This window comes from Thunnus albacares, chromosome 20 (genome assembly GCF_914725855.1).
Source record: "Thunnus albacares chromosome 20, fThuAlb1.1, whole genome shotgun sequence".
NCBI classification, from domain to species: domain Eukaryota; kingdom Metazoa; phylum Chordata; class Actinopteri; order Scombriformes; family Scombridae; genus Thunnus; species Thunnus albacares.
The window spans coordinates 8,157,625-8,171,629 of record NC_058125.1 but is presented as its reverse complement, the minus strand read 5'-3'; the positions used below and the strand labels follow the sequence as shown (position 1 = coordinate 8,171,629).

General features: G+C 40.5%; 2 protein-coding genes across 2 annotated transcripts; one reads left to right on the top strand and one right to left on the bottom strand.

Annotated features, from left to right (window-relative positions):
• Positions 1-648: 648 nt before the first annotated feature.
• On the bottom strand, positions 649-10,660 carry aco2 (aconitase 2, mitochondrial). Its single transcript, XM_044337294.1, has 17 exons — positions 10,568-10,660; positions 8,310-8,452; positions 6,978-7,236; positions 6,789-6,881; positions 6,527-6,685; positions 6,258-6,408; positions 5,982-6,086; positions 5,696-5,787; positions 5,090-5,195; positions 4,816-4,973; positions 4,633-4,706; positions 4,439-4,550; positions 4,054-4,332; positions 3,778-3,969; positions 3,089-3,221; positions 2,579-2,700; positions 649-2,460 (listed from the first exon to the last, which is right to left on the bottom strand). The coding sequence occupies exons 1-17, from the start codon at positions 10,601-10,603 to the stop codon at positions 2,326-2,328; spliced, it is 2,349 nt and encodes a 782-aa protein (XP_044193229.1). The 5' UTR covers positions 10,604-10,660; the 3' UTR covers positions 649-2,325.
• Positions 10,661-11,079: 419 nt separating this feature from the next.
• phf5a (PHD finger protein 5A) lies at positions 11,080-13,021 on the top strand. The gene is made up of 4 exons (XM_044337762.1): positions 11,080-11,221; positions 11,542-11,565; positions 12,392-12,558; positions 12,830-13,021. Exons 1-4 carry the CDS (start codon positions 11,170-11,172, stop codon positions 12,917-12,919), a joined length of 333 nt encoding a protein of 110 aa, XP_044193697.1. The 5' UTR covers positions 11,080-11,169; the 3' UTR covers positions 12,920-13,021.
• Positions 13,022-14,005: the final 984 nt, after the last annotated feature.

Here is a 14,005-nt window from a genome sequence, read left to right as displayed (position 1 = left end):
CAAGTGTCTTATTATGCTCCCGCAGAACATTCGTCTAGTTTTAAATGTTCACAGAAACAGGCAGCGTAAATGTAATTCAGACTGGTTTCCAGTTTAACCTACAGCTCATCAGCCGATCACTGTAAATAGTGCTGATTTTAATCTGCATTTGACCCATGACATGTCAAACTGTTACTGAAAGAGATCAAAAACAGCATTGACTCTTGTTCACATTCACTTACAGAATACAGGATATCATAATCAGAATGTGTCAGAGACAAATTACCCTCCATAGAGGCAACGCAGACCTTGTTGATTACTTTTCCCGGATCTGTGTCGTCTGTTGCGCAGATACACCAGAGCTGTTGAGAACATGTCGCCCAAAATAGGATCTATGGACTCATATTCATATATTTAAAAGGATGATACACACTTTATCCTTATATGTCACTGCTCTCTAAACACCTTGCAATGAGCCTGTTTAATTAAACATGATTATAATCACCAGATTTCAGATGTAATGCTTGTTGTAATTTGTCCAGGTGCATGTAACACACACACATCCTACATCATTATGACTTTAAATGAAGAGAATGGATCACCGTATATCTGAACAAATATCAGTAACTCAACCTTGAACAGATTTTAGCCACATCATTGGAGCCGATGTAAATAAATGAGATCTGTGAAGTTTTATTTTACAACCCATTGGCATTTCTGTAATACAGAAGAGATGATCTGGGAGAAAAAAAAACACAAACACTTAAATGTACATGGAACCAGACACTTCATATACAGTGGGTTAGAGGAAGAGATTGGTTTAAGCATTAGATTTAATATGACTTCGCTTCATCTGATTAAGGTCTTGATGAAAACTGCATTTTGTCTGCAGGGACAGAGGGAGTGAATATAGACATGAGGACAAAAAAGTCATTGTTTCTGATCGAGTGGTAACTTACAGTCTAAAATCTGCTTTCAAGTCTTTCCTTTTCTTAAATACAATTTCATTTTTGTTGGGCAAAAGTAACACAAAAATTGACTTGTTACCCTACAAAAAAGGGCATGAAATGCTAGATGAAGTTAACCCTGTGCATGAAGAAAATGAAAATGCACACAGAATCTGAACCTTTTGCAGCAAAAAAATATAAATATATAAACAAAAGGGAGAAACCATATGGTGTGTTTGACCTTGTGAAGGTTAAGGTTGATAGGGAAGGAGGGAGGAAGGGAAGTTTAATGTCAGTGGTGATGGCGGCAGGGAAGAAGAGGGTGAGCTACTGTATTCTTACACAGTATTAAAGAATACAAGTACCTTTATATATTAGGAAATGTGATCTTGGACAATATGTGCTGCGATGGATGACAACGTACTGCACATATACAGGACATGATTACAAAAACAACCCCTAGATGATGTTAAATGGATCTCAGAAGTTGATTAATTTAATTTTACAGTGAATCCACTTCCTCACGTACTTGCAGGATTTCCTACGTTTCCCAGAAAACCTTGAAACAATCTATAAAGACCGTTAACGGATGAGGTGTTGCTTTGGGAGTGGGCATGGTTTCTATGTATCGTAGACACGACAGTACCTCCTCGTGGCCACAAGGGGGCGGACAGGCTAACAACAAGTACAGTATGTGATCTTTGCAACTACAACGAGCAACAAATAGACCCAGAGATGAAACCAAAAGACGCTGTTTACCTGTTCCAGGGTGGACTTTAAATAGCACTGGTGCAGGTTGAGTAAAGCTGATTATTGCCATGCAGTGTGCAACACAATCCTAAAAGCGACAAGGAGACTGAGTGCCATCAGCTGGCTGCGCTCCAGTGTGAAGTGGCTTCCACGCTGTACTGACCTGTTGGAACGACTGCAAACACACTGGCAGCACATCAGCTGGCAGGGTACTACGTCACCGCTTGGGTCAAAGCTTAGTGTTTCGGAGTGAGTGTGTGTGTGTGTGTGTGTGTGTGACCCCTTTGTTTTTACAGCACAGATTCTTATCTTCACCTGTTTATCACTGTTGTACTTTGAAACATAGCAGCGTATGGTACCTTCAGGGAAACACTGCGCTGTGACGAATGAAGGTTTTTAGAGATATCTGACCACAGACCGGTTGCTGTTGCTCCATCATCGACATTAGCTTGGCACTTAGTCTGAAGTAACCTACTGACAACGCTGAACTCTTAGAGGTATACCGACACATTACTTCAGTCCAAACTGTATGCTAATGCAGATGATGGAGCAATCGTTGACATTCTTCATCCTCCTTCTTTCCCACAATCCCTAACACCCTGTTTCCTCCCTGAAAATCCTCCTCTTCCTCCACGTTTTCCCTCTTTCCTCATTTCTGCAGCGACTTCATCCTGTTGAGGGCGGAGCCTGCCTGGAACCATTCGATCTGTGTCTCGTTGAAGCTGTGGTTGAGTTCCAGGGTATCCGAGCTGCCGTCGCTGTGCTTCACGACTGCAGTCAGAGGCTGGGAGAGAGTGAAAGGAGGGGAGGGAGTTCTCGTTACGGGTTTTTTTTCATTAAACGCAGCGGAGAAGTTTGGAACAGGCAAACTACATGTAAAATGTAAGAAATTGCACTCTCACCTTTCCTGGAGTGAAGCTTTCGAGTCCTTTGATGGAGATCTTGTCATCGGGGCGGATCTTATCGTAGTCTGATGGGTTGCTGAAGGTCAGAGGCAGCAGACCCTGCTTCTTCAGGTTAGTTTCTGAGGACAGGACACATGTATGTCAGCTTTGAGAATGAATGTGATGAAATAAAATCTGAAAATGCTGAGGTGTAAGATTTCATTAAGTCCTAGCTGCAGGTAAAAACAATGATTACCTTATATAAACTCAGGAGAAAATACTATTACACTTCTCTGGACATCAAATAAAAGCGCCTCTAAAGCCCTATTTGAAATATTATATGATATATGATTCGCAAGTTACAGACATGGCAGATTCACACGGGATTAAGATCACATACGACCTCCGCAATTATTAGAAATTACTAGAGGTCCCCAGGTAATACTAGTCCCGTGCGAATAGGGCTTAAGACTTCTTTTCATGTACTGGATTTTACAGCAGTCAACCTCTGCAGTGTTCATGCAGTACCATGGATTCTGGCGAAGCTCTTCACAATGATGGCTCTGCCTCCCAGATGCCTGGGCTCCAGCGCCGCGTGCTCTCTGCTGGAGCCCTCGCCGTAGTTGTCGTCTCCAACCACGACCCATGAGACACTGTTAGCCTGCAGACAACGGAGAGGAAAAAGTGTTAATCCGGGTTTGTGCTTTAACGCACCAGGTTAACGGTAGTCCTGCTGCAGAGATCTACAGTGTAGGTTTAGATTTATCAGATTTCAGCTGTTAAGAGAACCACATCGCATACAATCAGGCTGTAACTGTGTTCACATTCTTTCATTCACTTTGTGATGCAGAGTGACGGCTGGCTGAGGATATACTTGCATCCAGGAAGTTTCTATTTCATCTCATCTATCTATCATGCAGTTGCCATCAGAGATGTCTTTGCTAGATGTGTGTTACTGAAAAGAAGAAGACTACTGAGTACAACTTTCTTAACATTGTCTTCAATCTCAACAATCCCATCAGCATCCAATCACAGTTGCAGCCTCCACATGGTATCTCTGTAGCTGCCATAGTCCCCACGTGTATTTTTTGGGAGCTACAAGGGTTTCTTTTTAGAGCATGAATAAATTATAGTACAAAACAGACTAGCATTCTGCCAAAAGAGCAGCTTTGGTCCAATAATTCAGTACCTGAACCTTTCCCCTCTGCAGTCCTCACCTTGTAGTGCCGGGCCACATCAGGCACTCCTCCGTACTCTCCTGTCAGGTAGTTCTTCACCTTGTTCACGGCATCATTCTCGCTGTTGACCGCACCGATCAGCATGTTGTTGGAGATGTTATCCAGGTGACCGCGGAACTTCAGCCAAGGCCCGGCAGCGCTGATGTGGTCTGTGGTGCATTTGCCTTTCACCTGTGGAGACAGAAGGGAAAGTTAAAAACAGCCCCAAGATGTTTACAGAGAAAGTGCACCAACCTGATTTAAAAAGGACCTGACCTTGATGAGGACCTGCAGGTTCTCCAGATCCTTTCCGCTCCATTTGTCAAAGGGCTCCAGCAGCTGCAGACGGTTGCTCTGAGGGCTGACGTCCACCCTCAGGCCGCTGCCGTCAGCGGGAGGATGCTGGTAGGTGTCCTGGCCCGGGTCAAAGTCTCTGGAAGGCAGTTCATCTCCATTGGGGGGGTCCAGCTTGAATTTCTCACCATTGGGGGCTGTAAGGAAGTCTGTCTCTGGGTTGAAGTTTAGCGTGCCAGCGATGGCCAGGGCAGTGACAATCTGAGGAAAGGCATAGAGCTTCAAAATGTATTCTAGTGTGGCAGCATCAAAACCAGTGAACCCAGTGCTGAAAATCCAGCAATGAGGGTTAGTTTAGTGAGTTTACCTCAGGGGAGGTAACAAAGGCGTGTGTTGCAGGGTTAGCGTCGTTCCTGGCAGTGAAGTTTCTGTTGAAGGAGGTGACGATTGTGTTCTTCTCTCCCTTCTTCACATCTTGCCTGAATACCAACACACATCATGTATTAACACCCAAGTCTAACTGAGCTATTTTGCATGACGTGAACTTACAGCCTCACCTACCTGTCCCACTGTCCAATGCAGGGTCCACATGCGTTGGCCAGGACCACACCTCCAACATCGCCCAGGATCTTTGACTACAGGAAGACACAAACACATTTCCTCAAATCAGCCAGAGAAAAGGGGAGATGCAAGTCACCACTTTTGTTTTTTGTTTTTTTTCCCCCCTCCAACGCCAGCACTCACGTATCCATCTCTTTCGATGGTGGCGCGAATCTGCTCGGAGCCGGGGGTGACGGTGAACTGAGCTTTACACTTCAGGCCTTTATCCAAAGCCTGCTTGGCCACAGAGGCGGCGCGGCCCATGTCCTCGTAGCTGGAGTTGGTGCAGCTGCCAATCAGACCTAAAAAACGGGGAGAGGAGTCATTACCAAAGTGCTGGTAATTTTAATCCATATTCTGTAATTTAGGGAGGTAAGAAGCAGGAATATCCCATCGTCCATCCCCAGTCAGTTCTTACCAACTTTAACCTCCAGTGGCCAACCGCTCTTCTCAGCCACAGCACCAACTTCAGACACTGGGTGAGCCAGGTCAGGGGTGAATGGTCCGTTAATATGGGGCTTCAGCTACAGGAAGACACCACATAACACTTAGGAACACAGATATTGTAAAATAAAGCTCTCCCTTTCCTATTTGTACAAATCCAACTAAGACTTTGATATAATAATCCGTAACTTTTCTGACTTTATAGACTAATGTGGAGTATTTACATAGATCCAGCTTTGTTAGTTTTTATACAACTGAGAACAGATGAAACGTTTTTTTACAATATGGTTTCCCATGAGCCAAAAAACACCATCTACTGCAAAAAAATAAAAAATAAAAAAATCTGAATTTCAAAAAAGCTGCAGAGACTTAATCAAGTTCCAACATTCCCTCTGAGATACATCTCATAATAGTTGTGCGCCTTTACTGCACTAGAGGTCTACAGTGGCCCCCGGATAGTTCAAATCTGCCCAAAGACCTTTGTTTCATGTCACCTCCTCCCAGTATTTTCCGTGGCTCTCCACTTTGAACTATTTAATAAATTCAGAAGTGCCAAAAGCTAAACTTAAAAAGGACAGACCTCGTCCAGATTGAGCTCGATGACCTGGTCATACTCGCAGCCTTTGTCCGGTACCAGTATGTCTGCGTATTCATCAGCCAGGGCGGCAATCTCTGAGAAGAAACAAGAGGATGACGGAGGAGTGTTGAGATGACAAACCCTCATTAACAAGCAAGTCTATCAGGAAAATGGACACAATACATTGACATACACCGACAGTTTCATTGGCTCTACTTTTCCATTTTTCTGTATTAGTATTATTTTTTTTAATGTGTTGACATTGATTAATTGTGAGGTCTTCACATACGTCCACGTCCAGTCTTCTCCAGGTAGGTCTTCATGCGGTGGTTGTAGGGGAACACTGAGGTTGTGGCTCCAATCTCTGCTCCCATGTTACAGATGGTGGCCATTCCTGCACACACATTTAAAAAAAACCACACATTATTGAGGCTATCAATCATACTGTATTGTTTCTACACATTGGCTCTGACACAAACAAGTTGTTTCTAATGTAGCGTAATACATAATACTACATATAAGAGTAACAGGCAAAATAAAAAACAAGTTTTCCTTTTTTACTGACCAGTGCAGGAAATGGAGTCGACTCCTGGTCCATGGTACTCTACAATAGCTCCAGTGCCTCCCTTAACTGTCAGGATGCCGGCCACCTTCAAGATGATATCCTTAGGAGACGTCCAGCCAGACAGAGTGCCTGTCAGCTTCACCCCGATCACCTTAATGAATTGATTGGGAGGTTAACGGACATCAGTTCAGGGGTAGAAATAAAAACAGCTACTGCTACACTGGAGAATGAAAGAGAAACAGGGACAAAGACATAGAATTTCTGTTAACCTTTGGACACTTAAGCTCCCAGGGGATTCCTGCCATGACATCTACAGCATCAGCTCCTCCGACTCCAATGCAGATAGCACCAAGTCCACCACCGTTTGGTGTGTGGGAATCTGTGCCAATTAGCATCACCCCAGGGTAGGCGTAGTTCTCTAGGATGATCTGTTTGGGTAACAAATCTTAATGTTAGCGTGCTAAAATTAGAGTGGGATTAACAATTGTCATTTCAGGGCTAAAACTGCATCCAAACTTTGAGTAATAATACCTGATGGATGATCCCAGAGCCTGGTCTCCAGAAGCCAACTCCATATTTTGCACCAGCACTTGACAGGAAGTTGTAGACTTCTTGGTTGACTTCCTAGGATGTGAACCGTGACCACAACTCATTTTACCAACTCATTACAACATTACTTTTGAGAGTTTAGTGTAATTTCTGTAAACAAAGACCCCCCACCTTCGCCCTAGCCAGATCCTTCACTCCTCCGGTCTGGGCCTCGATCAAGTGATCGCAGTGGATGGTGGAGGGTACGGCAACCTTTGGCAGGCCGCTGCTGATAAACTGGAGCATCGCCATCTGGGCTGTGGCGTCCTGCATGGCCACACGGTCAGGACGCAACCGCAGGTAGGTGCGACCACGATCAATATCCTGGTTGTGGGGATCATCGAGGTGACCATACACGATCTTCTCTGACAGAGTGAGAGGCCGGTTGAGTCTGGGAAGAAAACATGGAATAAAACTTTATTGGTTGTAGGACGCTGCGATGGCTGAGGAAGTTTCAGAAGGGGGAGATGTGAGGTGCAATATTAAAATAACCAACAAAAAGTAGAGGACAAAATAAAGGATTTTTAACTATTTGTTTAAACAGTTGTGAGGTTTTATAGATTCAATATGCTGACTAGGGATGAGAGTTAAAAGATTTTATTGTGTATTGGGATAAAGAACATTCAAGATAAGTTGATTGTGGTGAATTTCCTTTATAGAGATAATCATGAATCAGGATAATTGTGAATATCCTCACACGAGTGACTTGGAAAAGCTGTCTAGCTCGCTAACGTATAGTTCTATATTAATTCTCTGATTTATTTTGAACTGCCACAAGGGGGAGCCCTCATCTTTCCAGTTATTGATAGAAAGGATGTTCACTAAACAAAGATGTGTGTCCCATCTGTGATGCAATAAAAATGATTTGTTTCTTAACAAAATGTAAGGTTAAGTGATTCCAGTATGTTGCCATTTTAAGAGTTTTAAGCATATTTTGATGAATGTCGGGATAATACCATGAATTGCAATTATTTTGGCCAGAATAATTGTTTGATTTTTTTTTTTTTTTTGATTGTTTGATCCAAAGTACATATTGAGGGTTTCCTCCTCTGGTTGAAATAAAATGATTTACTTTATACATCCAAAATAAATCTTTTTCAGCTTAAAATACAGTGAAATCACAGGGTTTATAATTATCAGTTTATACCAGTCTAAAACTGCAGTGTAATTACAGGGCTGAACAAAGAGAAGCAAGTGATCTACACTTCCATCACAGCACCATGTCTCCCCCCGACACACCATACAACAACTTTAGAGAGTTGTACAATAATTCAAGCACAGCACACGAGTCACGATGACAGACTAGAGTTTGTTGAGGCTCCAACTTTGATGGAAAAACTGTGTTAAAGGGCAAACAAACACTAGAGATAGAGATAAAACATTATAGAGATATGAGTGTTGGAGAACACAGTGATGTGGGCAAGAGTAAACACACGGAGCAGATTAGGGAGGACGCTGTCTGACCTTTTTCGCACAATGTCGATGTTCGATTGGAGCTTCTCGTAGTTGACGAATGAAGTTGGCTCGAAGCGGCTCATGGACACTTGGGCCTTGGCTCTGTAAGCTGCCGATACATGCAGGCGGCGTGCACCATGGCCCAGAGCCAGCTGGAGACGACAACAAAAGCATAGACAAGCATTTTTAATAACATAAGCATATCAATTACAGAGTAGAGGCGAAAACCAGACACATGCAGGCTGCAGCAGTATTTCTAATATACAACATTTATTTGGGCAGCTTAAATGAATACATTAGGCCATACCCAAAAATATTTTAGATTATTGTATTATATTTTTCTTTTAAAATTGTCTTAAAAATACAGTTGAAAGAGCAGAATAAGTGAATATTGAGCCTAAAATCCTTCTCATTGTAAAACTGAATTCCATATTAGGAAGTGAGCTTGTGAATGAAATGGTGTTTTGCAGTGGACACACAAGTGTCAGGTGTCAGAGACTCCCTGATGCATCTGAAGCTCTCCCGCCCTCCCTCCCCCCACATGAGGCCAACCACAAACACATTCTCAACCTGTGAATACACTGCCTCCAATCCTATTACACAATGTGGAAGTCCTCCACTTAGGGGGGTGCGATAGAAATCATACATATTAAATAATGTGTCCAGAATCTTGCCAGATCAAACCCCTGGACCAAACTACTGCTCAGGTGTCCTTGAGGAAGCCACTTTAACACAAACTCAGTCCAGCAAAGCTGCTTGAGTAAGTGCCAGGAGAACACTGAGCTAATAATACTGGGCAGGTGTGTTTAAATAAGTCTTCATGTATGATTCTAGATCACTACGTCAGTAGAGTTTCTCCAGATGAAGGTGTCTTATGACTAAACAATCTGTGGTAAAGATTAGCAGTCCTGCAATAAAAGAACTGGAGGTGAACAGCTGAACTTACAGCCACTAATCAGGTGACTTCTGCTGTCTAGGAGCTTCTAGCTGCCAATCAATTAAGAGCTAAATTAAGACTCAACAAAATACTTCAAACTGAGTTAAAAACGGTTCATGTATCAATTACAGAGCCCAAGGGCACCAAATTAGCACCCGTCACCAGCCAAATGCTAGTAAAAGACGCAAGTGGCTGGTAGATTTGCGTCACTCATCAGCCAAAAAAAACAAACAATGGTAATCTATTGAGTGGCTGATAGAGTTTTAACATTAACTAGCCATTTGGCCAGTGGACAAAAAGTTAATTTTGCACCCTGGCTGATGGACAGTTGACACGAAAGACTTTTTATTTAATGTCATCAATGTGGTATGTGTTATAAACTACTAACATGATTTTTCAAGCCTAGAGAGATATTCTTGATTATATCTATATTAGAATTGTCTGCTCTCATTCTTCTTTCTTCTATCAAAATGAGCTCTAATAGAAGTCTATTGGATTCAGATGTTTCTTTGTTTTTTAGTATAATATTTTTAGAAATAGGTGCATGAGAAGAGAAAATGTCAGTCTAACAATGAGAATCAGTTACATAATAATAATAATAATAATAGTATAATGAAATTAATATACATCTCAGTAGATCAAAAGTAAAACAAGCCATACTATCTGCCTTTTTTAAAAAGGTGTTTTCATACAATTCAAAGTTAAAGTCCACAAAGACAAAACAGTAAAACGAGAGACAAAAAATGTGGATTCATATGTTAACACTGCAGTCATTCACAACACTTTGCTGTGATTGGAGCGGCATACCCGCGTCCCGTTAGCTTTAAAACAGGAGAATAAATGATTTTCTCTTAATCGAATCCTCAAACATTAAAGGATAAGACTGTTTTCCGTTTTATCTGCTGTAACTGATCAGACATGTTTCTGTCTGTTTCACGTTGCTCGCCTGAGTGTCTGCTGGGAGCTCTAACCTTGTGGTTAACCTTGCTGTTTAACACCAAACTCCGGCATTTAAACACACCCAGCTATGTTCGTTTCATGACTGAGGATATCAGCGTTTACTTCTCATAAATGGAGACACTATGCGTTAATGTTTAATGACGCCAGTGACTCGATGTTGCCCGCTGGATGCTTCAGTGCAGCCGGGACACGATGACCCGGCCAGCTAGCCGGTGACTGCTCAACAGCTTATTTGTCCGCAGCAGCGGCTCTTAACGTTTTTATTACACCAGATTCACATTAGACTGGGTTTACATTAAATAAAACAGCAAATGACATCCTCCTCTGCCTCTTAAATATGATAATAAAATGAGCAAATCGTGTCTCTTACCTGAAGCCGGGCGACAGTGAGACAGTAGGTTGCCATTTTGTTCACTGACAAAGATGTGTCGGGTCAGTCGTGACGTCACATACTTATAAGCCGCGGTCTTGCAGGTCCTTCAAGGACAAAATATTTTAAATAGCTTAAATTTCATCAAGATTGTCACCAAAATGTACTTAAAATTATTTCTTGTTTAGCTAAATATTCAAACTATATTTTTTTGAATGTAGAATCGATACAGATTCGAAACAGACAAAATCTGTGATTTAAGATTTTATTGATTTCTATAAAACAGAAAGGATACCGATAGTTTTAATTTTATCTATAGTTTTTATCATGGCTGTATCCATGGTTTATATATTAAAGAGTTGTAATTCCTGCACAGGAAACATTTTTCAATGAAAAGTAATTATTTAACTATATTTTGTGGGGTAAATAAGAAAAATGGATTAAAGATGCGTTCAATCCATAGACTGTAAAAAAAAAAATTCAATCTTTTTTTTCTGTTCTTTCCTTTGGAGACTGTAGGTGGCGGTAATGCAACTCCTCGCTCAGATTTACAGGTCAAAGGTGAAAGTTGAAGCTAAACGGCAGCCTTACGTTAGCCAACAATGGCTAAGCATCATCCAGATTTGATCTTCTGCAGAAAACAAGCCGGTGTCGGTATGTTTTAATTAATTTATCTCGAAGTCAAACCAAACGTTGTTATTTCAGCTTTAACCGGATGTCTTTTATGATTGCTTTGTTAAAGATAACGCTAGCTACAATGCTAACGGTTACAGCATGGACTTCATTCAAAGTTAGCCGTGGTGCTAGCACAGAAATGTTTACAAGTTAAGGATTAACAACGTTATTATTTCACTAAATATTAATGTTTTTGTATTTAATAATGGATTTTACTGTGAACATGAGACAGAAGAAGAGCCTTTAATGTAGCAAAGTGATATCTGTTCATGACTGACTGCTTTGTTTTAATTCCGCAGCTATTGGAAGACTTTGCGAGAAATGTAAGTATTAACACCTAAAATGATTTGAACAGTTTAAGTATTGCGTTCACAGTCGTGTGTTTTCCTTCAAGCTTTTAGTTATTAGTTTAGTTATTAGTTACCAATTATCAATACATTTGCTGGCATCAGCCTTATGACTTGTTTTCACCTTTGTTTGTGTAACAGAAACGTTGTACTGAAGTTTAATCAGATAATCTTATTTTTGCTGAAGAGTGAAAATTATAGATTAATGTATTACACAGTTAATGACATTTATTACACTCAGTACTTTACAAATTATGTTAATACTACAATCAACCTTTCTATGTTGTAGATATCTCATTGGGTTGTGAATACTTTTGAAAACTCATTTCAGAGAGTTCATGATCAATCAACTAATTGAATAAAAATGTATATTAATCTGTAATAGAAACGTTTATGGCACAGAGACACATCAAAGTAGTATAGTAATAATATCAAAACAGCTTTTTGAACCTTTTCAACACACTATCAGTTCATGTTGCAGCTGTGAAAGACTTCAGTCATACATAGTTACAGTATTCATTTGTTACTGTAGTTTTTCAATGATAATGAAGGCTGTCTCAGCTTTTATACTATATGTTTGTTCTCATAGTCAATACACCTGTCAATTATTCTTATGATTTATAGTTTAGTCTAAAAAATGTCAAATACATCATCAGTTGTGAAGTACTTGATGAATAGATTTTCATTGATAACTATCATTCTCTTCTGTTTACGTTCTTTTGTCCACATTGTGTACTTTTTTTTTAAATCCACCTTTATTCTCCATCAATCTTCTTATTGGTCCTTTTTTTGCTCCTCCAAGGCGACGGCAAATGTGTCATCTGTGATTCCTATGTGAGGCCGTGCACACTGGTGCGCATCTGTGATGAGTGCAACTATGGCTCCTATCAGGGACGCTGTGTCATCTGCGGAGGGCCCGGTGTATCTGATGCCTACTACTGTAAAGAGTGCACGATCCAGGAGAAAGATGTGAGTGTCATCTAGTCTCTGCTTGCTAGTGCTTCTTGCTTTACTACTCAAGAAATGCTGCGGCTGAGACCGTTCAAGTATGATGGAAGGAAAAGCAATCTGGCTTCCTTAGATTGTTATAATGAACTTACAGTGATGTAGCAAGCCTTAAAGACATAAATAGACTTTAACTTTTAAATTGAGCAATAAAAACAAGAACCCAGTCTCTGTGAGATGTTTTTCAGAGTACACTAACAAAGTCTTCTTTGTCCTCTTTCTGTTGTCTTTACAGCGAGATGGCTGTCCTAAGATTGTGAATCTGGGCAGCTCAAAAACAGATCTGTTTTATGAAAGGAAGAAGTACGGCTTCAAGAAGAGGTGAAGACGCTGTGGCCCAGTCCTTGTTTTAGTCTCAGCTTTTGCAGGTTTACTTTAAGGCTTCAAGAAACATTTTTGTGATATGTCAATAAAACTCTCTTTTATATTTCTTTCTTCATTTCTGTGTGACTGCTTTGAACGTTCAACTGTTTAAGCTTTTATAAGCTTGCTCATGATCACGCAGTGCTTTATATTAGGCACTAAACAGGAAACTGACCAGGGCTGATTTAGTGTCACCACTAACAAACACTCCTCCTTACTGTGTTATCAGAGCTGCAATGATTAGTTGATTAATCAATTAGTCAATCAACAGAAAGTTAGTTAACCTTTTTGATAGTTTAAAGGTGTTTTTTAAGAAAAAATGTTAAAATTCTCTGGTTTCATCTTCTTAAATGTGAATATTTTCTGGTTTCTTTAGTCCTATATGATAGTAAATGAAATATCTTTGGCTTGTGGACTGTTGGTTGGGACAAAAGAAGACATTGTTGGTTGTATCTTGAGCTTTGTGAAACCATAATCAAAGCTCACCAATTTATAGACTTGATTAATCGAGCAAATAGTCAACAGATTAATCAATAATCAAAATAATCATTATTTGCAGCCCTACTTATAATGAAATATTTGGAGGTATTTTACTCTTGCTTGGGTGTTGTAAGTACTTCACCTTTCCAGTTCAAATTCCACTGGGATTTCATTGTTTAATTAAAGGAGAACTCCCGTTTTTTTTTTTACACATCAAACTCTGTTCACAGGTCTTGGTTTGCATGTGTGACAGAAAGTTGTTTAAAGCCTTTTGTGGCTCCAGCAGTGTGAATTCAGATAAATAATGTCGGTTGGGGCTGAAGACAACAAAACTGAAAAGGAAAAGAATCTGAGAGGTTGTGGAGTTAAAAAGAAGACTCACATCACTAGACCTGCTTAAGACCACATGAGTAACACATGACTAATTGATGATGTCACCTAATAGTTATTTTTGGTAAGTTTCTGACTTACCATCTGACCATGTTTTATTTACGTCGTGATTACATTGTCATGACAACGGCACATATTTTGGTTAACTGGGTAGTAGGTCTACTTTAGCCTCTACTGG